Source organism: Neovison vison, chromosome 1 (genome assembly GCF_020171115.1).
Source record: "Neovison vison isolate M4711 chromosome 1, ASM_NN_V1, whole genome shotgun sequence".
NCBI lineage: Eukaryota > Metazoa > Chordata > Mammalia > Carnivora > Mustelidae > Neogale > Neogale vison.
Window position 1 is genome coordinate 17,192,059 of NC_058091.1, and position 12,322 is coordinate 17,204,380.

Consider the following 12,322-nt stretch of genomic DNA (forward strand, 5'->3'; position numbering starts at 1 on the left):
CACTGAAAATACTGAAATCAGTGGAACCTTGGAGATCTTCAGGGATCTGAAGGGAGAAACAGTTTTATTAAACACTAATTATTTATGGTTAAAAGGTAAAAGGGTCCATCTAAAAGCACTCATATTTGGAAATGTAAGAACTATTTTTTTCTTCCATCTTCCTTTTTCCTATCATAGAAATTAGAAGTACACTAAAATCGTATTTATTCAGGCAGGCATTATCCCTTCCATTTTAAAAGCAGGATAAGAAAATTTAGAAAGATTAAGTAACTTTCCTAAAACTTACTAGTCATATAAAACAAAGTCTCAGTTTTATCATTTACAAAAAAGAAGGTCGTGTGTGCTATGGTGAGTGCTGTGAAGTGTGTAAACCTGGTGATTCACAGACCTGTACCCCTGGGGCTAATAATACATTATATGTTAATTAAAAAAATTAAAAAATTAAAATTAAAAAAAAAAGAAGAGGGTCATTAGTGCAAATGCTTTGAATAAAGTCTGGTTCACAGTAAGTGACCAGGAAAAGCTGTTCTTATTTTAATTATTATTATTATTGTTATTTTTACTGTAAGGTCATTCAGTGGCAGAGCTGGAATTCAAACCCACATCTATCACTGCTGCGTCTCCCTAGGGAAGTGACATTCTATGACAGTGTGACTTTACTGTAGTTGCCTCACAACTACTTCCAATAACATAAGCAGGAATAATAACCAGAAGCTAGAATATGGTTCTCTGGGGGACCTTCCTTCTTTACCGAACCCAGAATCCTTAAGGGTTTAGTAAACCGCCCGGTGGCAGAACTGGAGCCTCTGGGTGCTGCTGGGTAGCAGTCTGGTGTAACACCATGGTTCCCAAACTGTGTGCCAGGGCACATTGGGTACCACAGTGAATTCACAGGGCTGTCACAGGATATTTAAAAGTTTTGAGCTAAGCTTGAATACCACACGGTTCAGTATTAGACCATGTTACACTCTTTTGCTGACATCATATCTTTGTGAAAATGGGTTTTTGGTGGGGACTGGGATCACAAGCAAGATCCAAGCAGAAATCAATGTGGGGCAGGAAATGAACAGAGCCACATTTTCTCTGCTTCCAAGACTTGAAAAATTGTGTTGTGTCCCATAAATGTAAGTATCTCTTTAGTAAGTAATTGTGGTGAAGAATGAAATAAAAGTTATTTTTTCTTTTGATTTATCTGTATTACTTTTCAAAATGGGTATTAACTTATTGGAACACAAATACTTTTAAAGTTGCTTTGATTTAACCAAGGAATCAATAGAACTGTTAGATATTGGCTTAGGGGCAACATGAAAAAGGTTCTTGAGACAGTGAAGTGCCGTGAAGCGAGAAAGTTAGGCCTCTCTGGTGTGATAGTGGGAGCATAAAGTTTGGTCTAAGTTAGACCTGATTTCAGCCTTGGCTCTGGCTTCTGTGACATCAGACGATTTATTAATCTTTTGAATCTCCTCATCTGGAAGTGGGAATTATAATAGTTCCTACTTCACAGGGTTTTATGAGGACAAATTGAGTCAATGTGTATAAAATACAGGCAGTGATTACTTATTACTAAATGGTAGCTTCAGTGGGGCTGCTGGCAGATGTCCACTGACGTGCGATTTGCTAGTACAGCCTTTCTGTCTCAGCATCTACACCTGCCTTCTCAAGTGATGGAGAAGCACTTCCCGGTGGCCAGATGTCATGTTGAGCACTCCAGGTGAGGACGATCTATTCCAGCACCTGAGATGTTCCCAATCACTGCATATATGTTATTTGGAATTCTAATCTTGTTGACAGTTGAGCCTCAGCTTTATTTCCCAATCTAATCATTCTTTTCCAAAAACGAAGCTGCTAGCTATTCATCCTAACATTGTTCTTTAAGGATGGCCTTCTGGAGGTCAAAAGAGAACAAAAAAAAAATTGCATTTCTTATATTAAAAAAAAAAAAGCCACGATGGTTTTCTCTCCAACAGGAATAATTATTATTGATTTACAGTGTAATAGCAGCAAACAGCTTTGGTGATTGGTTAAATGTCTTCACTTCACCGGGGCCATTAATCAATCTCAACAGCTATTTATTGCTTAGCAGACTACCACGCAATAAAGACGAGCCTGAAATCAACTCCCACAGTAGCTATGACAGGCAAAAATTAATATTTAATGTTGCATTACTCGCTGAGTTGAAATTGGGTCTCTACTGTGCAGCTGGTCAGCTGTAACCAGCGTAGCCATGGAATGTTCTGAGCAGACGTCACCTGCAGAGGCTCCTGAAGTCCCCCATGGGTCCAGCTCTTGTGCATAGTCTGATTTGGCGATGATTTGAGTGTCCTGCATTTCACGGATCTGACGGCGACCAAAGCATTTGTGTAGAGGCATACTGTATACATAAATTGCCTGAACGGTGATCATAATTGCTTTTATCACTGGAAGCTTCATGAGTCAGATTATTTTAAGGTGGGGTGGGGAGAATCCAAGTGTATCTATATTTGACCATAGACCAAACTAATTGTGACAAGAAGAAAGTCCTTTATCATGTTTCAAGTCCCTTGTTTCTTCTGAGCTCCATTTCATCACTATTTGGTTATGTGGAGCAAAGCAGTGGTAGGGATGAAATGGAGGAACAGAGAAAATCATGATGGAAATGAGTATAGGTCCTTTTCCTCTATTCGTCCTGTTTCAAGTCCTTGCCCCTTTCCCTCCTCAGTCTGTGAGAAAATACTTAGAGTTGATGTGTTTGGCTTTTTTGTGAAGTATGCATATTAATAATAATATAAATCATAACCAATAGTCATTGAAAAAAATATATATACATATATGTATATTTATGCCAGATATTGCTATTTCCTGGTGATGATATTATGATATCAGTAGGGTTATTAGCCATGTTTTAAGATGAAGAAATTGAAGTTCAGAGACATTTGGTAACTTACTAAAGGTCACACAAGTGAGCTAAGATTTGATCAGAATCCAAGTTTGACCAAGCCTGTGTTCTGAACTTCTACACTCAAGGGAATACCAAAGGACAGACTGCCTAAATGCTTTATGTGAAATGATCTGCAAGTCACATCTAACTCTTCTTAACGTGATGTTAATAAACCAATTGGAGTGTGGTCTTAGAATGTCCAAGCTTCCCCATGCCTGGGTTCCAATATCAGTTGTGAAGTCTTCATCATGAGTTAGATGAATGGAACCATCCCTTTGAGCTTCAGTGGAAATGTTATTTGCACTGTCCACAGTGAATACTGAGATGTGAAGTGACAGGATTCCTTCAGTTACAGTAATGTCTCTGAAACATCATATCCTAAAAAAATATGAAAGATTTAAAAAAATTACCGATGAAATGTAAGCTCCGTGTGTCCGTCCTCCTCTTAGATTTTATTTGTTAATTATGGGCACTTTGCATGGTAACAGTTGAGCCATTAAAATACAATTTAATTATAGGTGACTCTTTCAAATAGGTCCCAATACTGTCTCCCTTATCATTCTGTTAAGCTTTTAAGAGTCTGACTACAGATGTATTAATATGAGAGAAAATGTTGAAGACCAATTTGAAGTTAGACATAGAAGACTGGTGGGAAAAAAAAAAAACAACCTCTAAGTTTTGGGTGTAGCCCTTAAATGTTTTCTGCTTGGCCGATACCATATATCCCTACAGAATTAAGAACATAAATATGGCAGAATGTCATTGCTTCAGGGTTGTTACCCAGCTGTTCCCACAGTGGGTACCAAGGACGGGGCAGCTATCAGTCTTCTCTGGATCCTGGACCAAAAAGGTCTGGCTGTGGTAATTAAACATTCAGTGTCCTCCAGCATTCATGGTAACAGAATGTCTTCTCTCTGTGTTCTTAATTTGCTGGCCTTGTTTTATCAATTAGACTGTCAGTCACTCCTTTTCCCTTCATTTTTTATATGGACCTGCATCCACCTCTTTTCACCTACAGGTCATAACCCATAAATTACACCCCCTTGGTGTACCTACACATTAGTTATTAGGTTGCCCTGGCTGGACTGATTCTTTTCTTTGATAAATCTGAAGATTTGTGACACCAGTGCTCTTACTTTACGGAGAAGCAGGAAGCAATCTTGGTGATTCCCACCAGACTGCTGTGAGGATAGGAATGCCTCAATAACATAAAGTGATTTCCTCCTTTTCTTGTTTCAGGTTCAATGGATCCAAATGACTTCCTGAGGGAGGCACAGATAATGAAGAACCTAAGACATCCAAAGCTTATCCAGCTTTATGCTGTTTGCACTTTGGAAGATCCAATTTATATTATTACAGAGTTGATGAGACATGGAAGTCTGCAAGAATATCTCCAAAGTAAGCTAAAGACTTAATAAAAGGAAGAAAAAGAGGAATTTAGTTTAGCTAGTCCTATAAATGTCAATTTAGCAAGCCTTCTGTAACCCAGAGGATATTTACAATGTGTACATCTGTGAGAATGAATGTCTCAACACTGAAAGGCTCGACTACATTTTAACAGGAGATATACTGTGTGCCAAAAGGAGGAAAAATATTTATGTAGCAAAGAACAAATTGTTCACAATAGACATAGTGGGGTATGTAAAGTAATGTAGAAAACTGAGGAATAGATGTTTTACAGGATGCATTGTTTCCTATAATAACTAATGGAGCATTATCAGTCATGGACCAATTTGTTCTATGGCCCAGAATTAGGGGGCGTGGAATACTTTTGGGGCAATAGAGGGAGAGGTACCCTCATTCTTTTTCCTTTGCCAGTGTTTGACAACATCGTACTTGTTGGTGTTTAAAATACGTCCACTGCTAGGCAGCATTAGAATTTTTAGACTAAAAAGCAGAAATATACTATTGCTTTATTTCTACATCTGCTTCCTATAGTCAGAGAAGACTTAAGGGCATTGTGAAATTTTGATGTTTATTGCAAATGAATAATTTAATACGCAACAATATAATGAGTATTAAAATGAGATGTTCAAAGTAGTGGAGATCAAGTACTGAAAGAATAATTCATGCCTCAAAAAGAGACTTTTTTTTATGCTTTCCTGAAATGACAAGAGTGGTATTGATAGAACGCGTACAGGTAAAGGGAGGTGAGAATAATAGAACAAAGATATTAGAAAGATAAGAGTGTTCTCTGATTTCAGGGTGACTTGTGAAGCTGTTGGTATTAAATGGCAAAAGTGGAGAAAAGGAAAAAAGAGCGTGGACCTGTTAAATGCTGTTAAAAAAATATGCTTAGCTCCTTTGCATAAAGAGAGCAAATTTAACCGTATCAGAATATATTAGCCATCAGAGTAAGACTGACCTCAGCCATTGACCCTTTTTGCCTTATTCCCAGGGACAAAAGTACGGTAGCCATCTTGGGCCAGGTTTAACAAAAATGCTTACTTGTAATATTCATGGTGGTAAATCTAACAGTCAATTCTCAATCCTCAGACCTATTCAGAGCTTTTATTTCAATGGACTTGGATGAATGGAAACACTTCCTTCATTTGGCTTCCAAGACACTTCAGTCAGTGGCTTTTCCTCCTGTCTTTTTCGTTGGTCCCTTCTCCCATCGATGTGATTTCCCTCATCTCTCAGACCTCTCAATATCTTGGAATTTTGCAACATCACTAGTTCCCTTGCTAATCTCAGTCAGTCTCAGGGTTAAATAACATTTATGTATCAAAGATTTCTCAAACTACATCCCTTCATTACTTCAGAATCATAAATCCAACTTCCTTCTTGACTGCTCTACTTCAGTGCTTCTCTTGATAACCTTGGTGTGATGCAGCAACACCCCCTCTCCCAAATCCCAGAGACCTTTATTTCTTGCTCAAGCATGTGTGCAAAATAGATTGGTTGACGCCTCAGGTGTTTTGATCACCTTGGCAGGGGAAGGCGATGGGACTAATCTCGTTCTGGCTCTTAGAGCTCCAACTGGGAGATGCAGAGAGAACTCCTGTGCCTTTTCATTTGGTCAAATCAAGTCAGAGGGAGTAGTGAAGTACAATCCGCTAAGCCGGCTGAAAGGAGAAAAAAAATAAATGTTTGTGAACAGCAAGAATTTCTACTCCATATGTCCATTAAAAAAAAAAAAATCTCAAAACAACGTGTCCAAAACTGATCGCATGTTATCCTCAATAATCTGCTACACTTGTGGTCGTTCCTTCTTAGACGATGTCAACACTCATAATCTCTTGGATCATCTCTACTTCTTCTCACAGCTTCCAGCTAACCAATCAGCAAATCCAACTGACTTTTTTCAAAGTATACCCAGGATGTTGCCCCCTCTCTGCCCACCCACCCTCGTCCAAGCCATCATCAGCTCTCTCCTGGATGGTGCCGGAGCTTCCTAAGTGGTCTCCCTCTTTTGATTCTTGTTCCTCACAGTCTCTTCTCAACGCAGGAGTTGGAGATCTCCTGTTAAAATGTCAGTCAGATCATGTCTCTCCTCAGCTCAAAGCCTCACTGACTCCCATGGGTTCTGCATGTACGACCTCTAAAATCCTACATGGCACAGCTCTCCATTACCTCACTGACCACATCTCCCCCAACATCTCCCTTGTCTCCCTTGACTCTGTGTCGGTCTTACTGTCCTTTGCTGGCTCTTCATTCAGGCCCTTTGCACTTGCTCCTTCCTCTATCTGAATTCCTACCCCCGCCCCCCGCCCCATTAATATCCACATAGCTCACTTCCTCACTTCTGCCACGTCTTTCCTCAGACATTCCCACTATGGTGAGTCCTTCTCTGGTCACCCTCTGAATTCTAAATTTATTCTCCATCTGTCTCTTTGTATGCTTTTTTCCTGCCTTTTTGTTTTCTTAGCTGCTGGTCATCCTATAATGTGTGACTTTGTTATGTGGCTTCTTGTAAGTATCTTTTAGAATACAACTCCACGAGGACGGAGATTTTTGTTTTAGTGATAGAACAGTGTCAGGCACATAGAAGGTTGGTTGAGCAGCTGCCTTCGGCTCAGGTCGTGATCCCAGCGTCCTGGGATCGAGTCCCACATCGGGCTCCTTGCTTGGCAGGGAGCCTGCTTCTCCCTCTGCCTCTGCCTGCCTCTCTGTCTGCCTGTGCTCGCTCTCCCTCTCTCTCTGACAAATAAATAAATAAAATCTTTAAAAAAAAAAAAAGAAGGTATGCACTAATTCTGCATTGACTGACTGAATGAGAAAATGAATGGAGAAATTGTGTGGGGGCTATTCTGAACCTAATGTCAAGACTTGGGGTTGAGTTTGTTTTGAGACCCTTGGTGTCAGCTTGGCAAGATCCGCTTATTAATTACAAACTCCTTTGACAATGAGTTTTTTTCGTGGTGTGTTGATGTGTTTTATTCAGAGGTGAGCACAAACCCTGTCATATGCTGAGTTGGGTCTTCAGGGTCAAGTTTACCAAGACCTTCATTTGCCAAGATCCTTAGTATCCATGAGGAGAAATGAAGAGCTGCTCATTACAAACAATCCCTTCCCAATGAAGAGGGCTTACATTCAACAAAGTGATGTTAAAATGAATCTGCCGCTCTTAAACAGCCCATCACAGTAACTGTTGTAAGATCTAAGACTCTTGGGTAATGGAACGTAATTGAAAATATTTTCTTGTTGCAGATATAAATTGTCACAGGCCTGTGAACCTTTATGTCACTTTTGACAACTGGCTGTTGTATCAGAAGTGTGTTCCAAGGTTTACTTAGGCAGTTCCTAGACCACTGCAGTCTTTCAGGGTAGAAAATGTGTTATTACTCAATTTTCTTCTCTGTTGTGCCTGTCAGTGAAAACTTTTTATATCCACTATAATAGGATTAGATGCCATATTTGATAGTGGGAATGACATACATATTCTTCCATAGAACCATCTTTGTAGTCCCTAAGCTTGGCTAAATATTTTTTTTGTAATAAATTTCTCCAAAATGGAAGAGGCTTGTCAAAAAACTTAAGCATTGAGGGTAAGTGATATTGGGTATCTCTTACTGAAATTTAAAGAGAATAAATATATCTGCATTTTTTATATACATACATGTTTTTTAAAATAAATAAAGTCCTACATGTTGTTCATCGGATCTCTTGGGGAGTTCACTTAGGTGCACTGAAGTAGACAGAAGTGTTTTCACTGAGATACTCTTTAGCTGACCCCAATTGTAGCCCCAGCATTCAGGTGCTCAGGAATCATGGGTAAGGTTGGTCTTAGGGCGGAGGATGGAATAGTTTTTAAGAGCACGAAATTTCAACCTCGGACATGCCTGAACTTGACTTTCCACTCTACAACTTATTACCTGTTCTTCTAAGTGGCAGAAACTGCTATGAAAGGGAGCCAATAATAATGATACTACTTCATATAGTTCTAAATATAAAATGAGGTGATGTGGTGAAAATCAACCATATGGAATAGTGGTAAGAGAGGTGCATATATATTCATTTTTTTTAAAACACTATATGGTATTTACGATGTGCCGTGCATCTTCCTTCCTTCCTTCCTTGACTGATTGATTGATCGATCTCAGAGACAGAGAGAGAGAGCATGTGAGTGGCAGGGGAAGGAGAGGAGGCACCCGGGGAGAGGGAGGCACAAGCAGACTCTGCACTGAGCATGAGGCCAGATGCGGGGCTCCATCCCACAACCCTGTGATCATGACCTGAGCTGATACCAAGAATCGGATGATTAACTGATTGATGGAGGTTAATCGCCTATTTAACCACGTAGACACCTCTGCCAGGCATTTTTCTAAGTGGTGTACAAATATTAACTTAGTTCATTCTTCTAAAAATCTGATGAAATGAGAATTATTATTATTATCATCATTTCCTCCTTATGGTAGAAGAAACAGAAGGATGGAGAGGTGAATAGCTTACCTGAGGTGGTTGAGCCAGAATTTAAACCCAGAAATCTGGCTCCATACCCTATGCTTTTAACCATACGCATAGCACTGGCATTAGTTTCTTATTGTGAACCTGTATTCACGGTCTATTGCTGTGCTACAAATTACCCAAAACATAGTGGCTAAAAACAGCAGCACATATTACCTCAGTTTCTGTGGTCAGGAATCCAGGTACAGCTGAGCTGGGTCTTTTTTTAAAAGATTTTATTCATTTATTTGACAGACAAAAATCACAAGTAGGCAGAGAGGCAGGCAGAGAGAGAGGGAAATAGGCTCCCTGCCAAGCAAAGAGCCCGATCTGGGGCTCGATCCCAGGACCCTGGGAACATGACCCAAGCTGAAGGCAGAGGCTTTAACCCACTGAGCCACCCAGGAGCCCCAGAGCTGGGTCTTCTACGTCCAGTTTCTCCCAAGGCTGCAGTGAGGTGTTGGCAGGTGCTTCAGTTATCTGAAAGCTCTGAGGGAGGCTGATCTATTCCCAAGCTCACCCGTGTGATTGCTGGCAGGAATTGGTTTCTCCGAGGCTGTTGGACCAAGGAAGCCTGTTCCTTGCTGGGCATTAGCCCAGAGCTGCCCTATGATCCTTGGTACAAGGCCCTTCCACAGGGCAACTTACAACATGGCGGTTGGCTTCATCAGAGTGAGCAAGTGAGAGAACAGGAGAGGAGAGTCCTGCAAGATGAAGACACTGTCTTTGATCACTTATCTCGGAAGAGATACCCCATGGCTCTTGCCATATTTTATTTTTTAAAAGTGAGTTGGTGTTCCAAACCATATTTAATGGAAGGGGATTTCATAAGAGCTCTAATACCAGGAGATAGAGAATAGGAGAAACCATTTTTAGAAACTGTCACTTGATGTAGGACTGGTCACCAGTGTATCTGGACTTTTTTATGTTTCTTTCCATATTGAGTTAATCTGGTATCGAAAGGCATAGCTATTTTGGCTAACACAGTAGCAATGCTTTCTCATTATGCTGCACACTAAGTTATGCTTTGTCTTTGGGGTGCCTGGGTGGCTCAGTCAGTGAAGCATCTGACTCTTGATTTTGGCTCAGGTCATGATCTCAGTTATGAGATGGAGCCTGTAATGGGCTCCATGTTTGGGTGGTCTGCTTGAGATTTTCTCTCTCCCTCTACCTCTCCCGCTGTGCACTCTCTCTTTTTCTCTCTCAATAAATAAGTAAATAAATAAATAAAATCTTTTTATTTACTTGAGAGAGAGAGCACAAGCAGAGAAGAGGGACAGAGGGAGAGGGAGACACAGACTCCCAACTGAGCAGGGAGCCTGACTTGGGACTTGATCCCAGGACCCTGAGATCATGACCCAAGCAGAAGGCAGAGACTTAACTGACTGAGCCACCCACGTGCCCCAATAAATAAAGTCTTTTAAAAAAAGTTATGTTTTGTCTTTTTGCTTACATCTCATTTTAAACTGAATGATTGATGTTAGCTGCTATAATGTACAATTCAAATATTTTAGTGACAAAATAAATATTTGCATTTTTTATATGCAACAGACTTGCCCTTCTACATGACTCTCTTTAAATGGTGACATAGGGATTTAGACTCCTTTCATCATGTGGCTCTGCCATTTCAAAATGTATTTCTTCTAGCTATAAAAACAGAGATTTTAAAAACAGGATTAGGCCTAAAGTGGCAAACGTACTGTCTTACACACATTGCAGGGCACAGAATTAGTGACGTGGCCCAATTTAACTTCTAGGGAAGATGGGGAATATAGTGTTTGCCCAGGAAGAAAAGGACAGATAGGTCCATGAGTACTTAGTTTCACCACACATTGTACTTAAATGTGCTGCTTGTGTTAAAAAAACAAATATGTATGTATGTACACACATGAGTGCGCACACACACACACAGACACAGTGCTTAGATCTATACCATTTTAAAAAATGGACTCAACTATATTTATTTCATTTCTTTTTAAGATTTTTATTTATTTGACAGAGAGCACAAGCCAAGGGCTCTTCAGGCAGAGGGGAAGCACTGAGCGGGGAGCCCGATGCGGGACTCAATCCCAGGACCCTGGGATCATGACCTGAGCCAAAGGCAGATGCTTAACCAACTGAGCCACCCAGGCGCCCTTATTTATTTCGTTTTTTATTGAAAAGATGACATACATAAATAACATACATCATTTAGTATAATTTATTGTTAATTCAGAGTGAGCAAGTGAACAATGGGACAGCCACCGAACAAATCAACAATGCGAATGTGGTTAGCACTCCAGAGACTCCCTGAGTACCATATCATTGATAGCCCCTCACAATCGTGAATTTCCTGCTAATTGCTTTCCCTTGACTTCCATTCTCCTCTGCCAACTCGCTGTTGCCTTCCCTTCTTAACTAGGGTTTGGAAATTGACATCTCCTCTTGCTGTCTCCATATCCTCAGCTCCCGTTCTGGCCTCTATCCCACATCTGCAGTGAAAATGCTCTTCCTGCCACCGAGGTCACCAGTGACTCCCTAGTAATATTTAATAAATACCTTTTAGACCTTATCTTGCTGGACTTGTGGAATTTGACAATGGTGGTGACTTTCTCAAAACCTTTGTTAGGATGCTGTCTTCTGGTTTTTGTTTCATTCTTCTGGCTGATTCTTCTCGGTCTTCTCATAGGTTTATCTTCCTCTGTCCACCCTAAATGTTGGTGTTTGTCATGATTCTGTCACTTCCTAACAGTCTCACCCACTTTTAATGTTTAACTCTTACCCACAAACTATGACTGTTAAGTTGATATCTTCCACTGCATGTGTGCTCCAGACCTGTATGTCTGTCTTCATTTAGGCATTTCCATTTGGGCAATCCATATGCATCTCAACCTTAACAATTCTTAAACTGTTTAGTTCTGCAATGATAATAAAAACAGGTAGTCAGATAAAAAAACAGATTTACTCAGTTCTTTCTAGGTGCCAGGCTCTGCTTTAAGTGCTTTACATGAATTAACTCATTTTAATTCTCATTTTAACAATTGATACCATAAGGATATTACGATGACCACTGTATAGATGAAGAAACGGAGGCACAGGAGTGTTAAGCAGCTTGCCTGAGGTCAGGAAGTAATGTGAGACAAAGCTCTGATCCAGATCCTGGCACTCTAGCTTCAAGCCAGTTTTCTAACCCCTGAGCAATAGTTGTCTTTCTTTTCTTTTCTTTTTTTAAATTTTATTTTATTTTATTTTCAGTGTTCCAAAATTCATTGTTTATGCATCACACCCAGTGCTCCATGCAATACGTAATACCCACCACCTGGCTCACCCAACCCCCCTCCCCCCTCCCCTCCAAAACCCTCAGTTAGTTTCTCAGAGTCCACAGTCTCTCATGGTTCATCTCCCCCTCCGCTTTCCCCATCTCACTTCTCTCCATCTCCCCATGTCCTCTGTGTACTCCTTATGCTCCACAAGTAAGTGAAACCATATGATAATTGACTCTCTCTGCTTGACTTATTTCACTCAGCATAATCTCCT

The 12,322-nt window shown here is 40.4% G+C and overlaps 1 protein-coding gene across 1 annotated transcript in view; it reads left to right on the forward strand.

The window, feature by feature from the left end:
- Positions 1-12,322, forward strand: part of FRK (fyn related Src family tyrosine kinase) — a 102,159-nt gene that overhangs the window by 86,105 nt on the left and 3,732 nt on the right. The window contains exon 5 of the mRNA XM_044244201.1: positions 4,157-4,315. Coding sequence (XP_044100136.1) covers positions 4,157-4,315 — 159 coding nt within the window. The remainder of the gene's footprint in view (positions 1-4,156; positions 4,316-12,322) is intronic.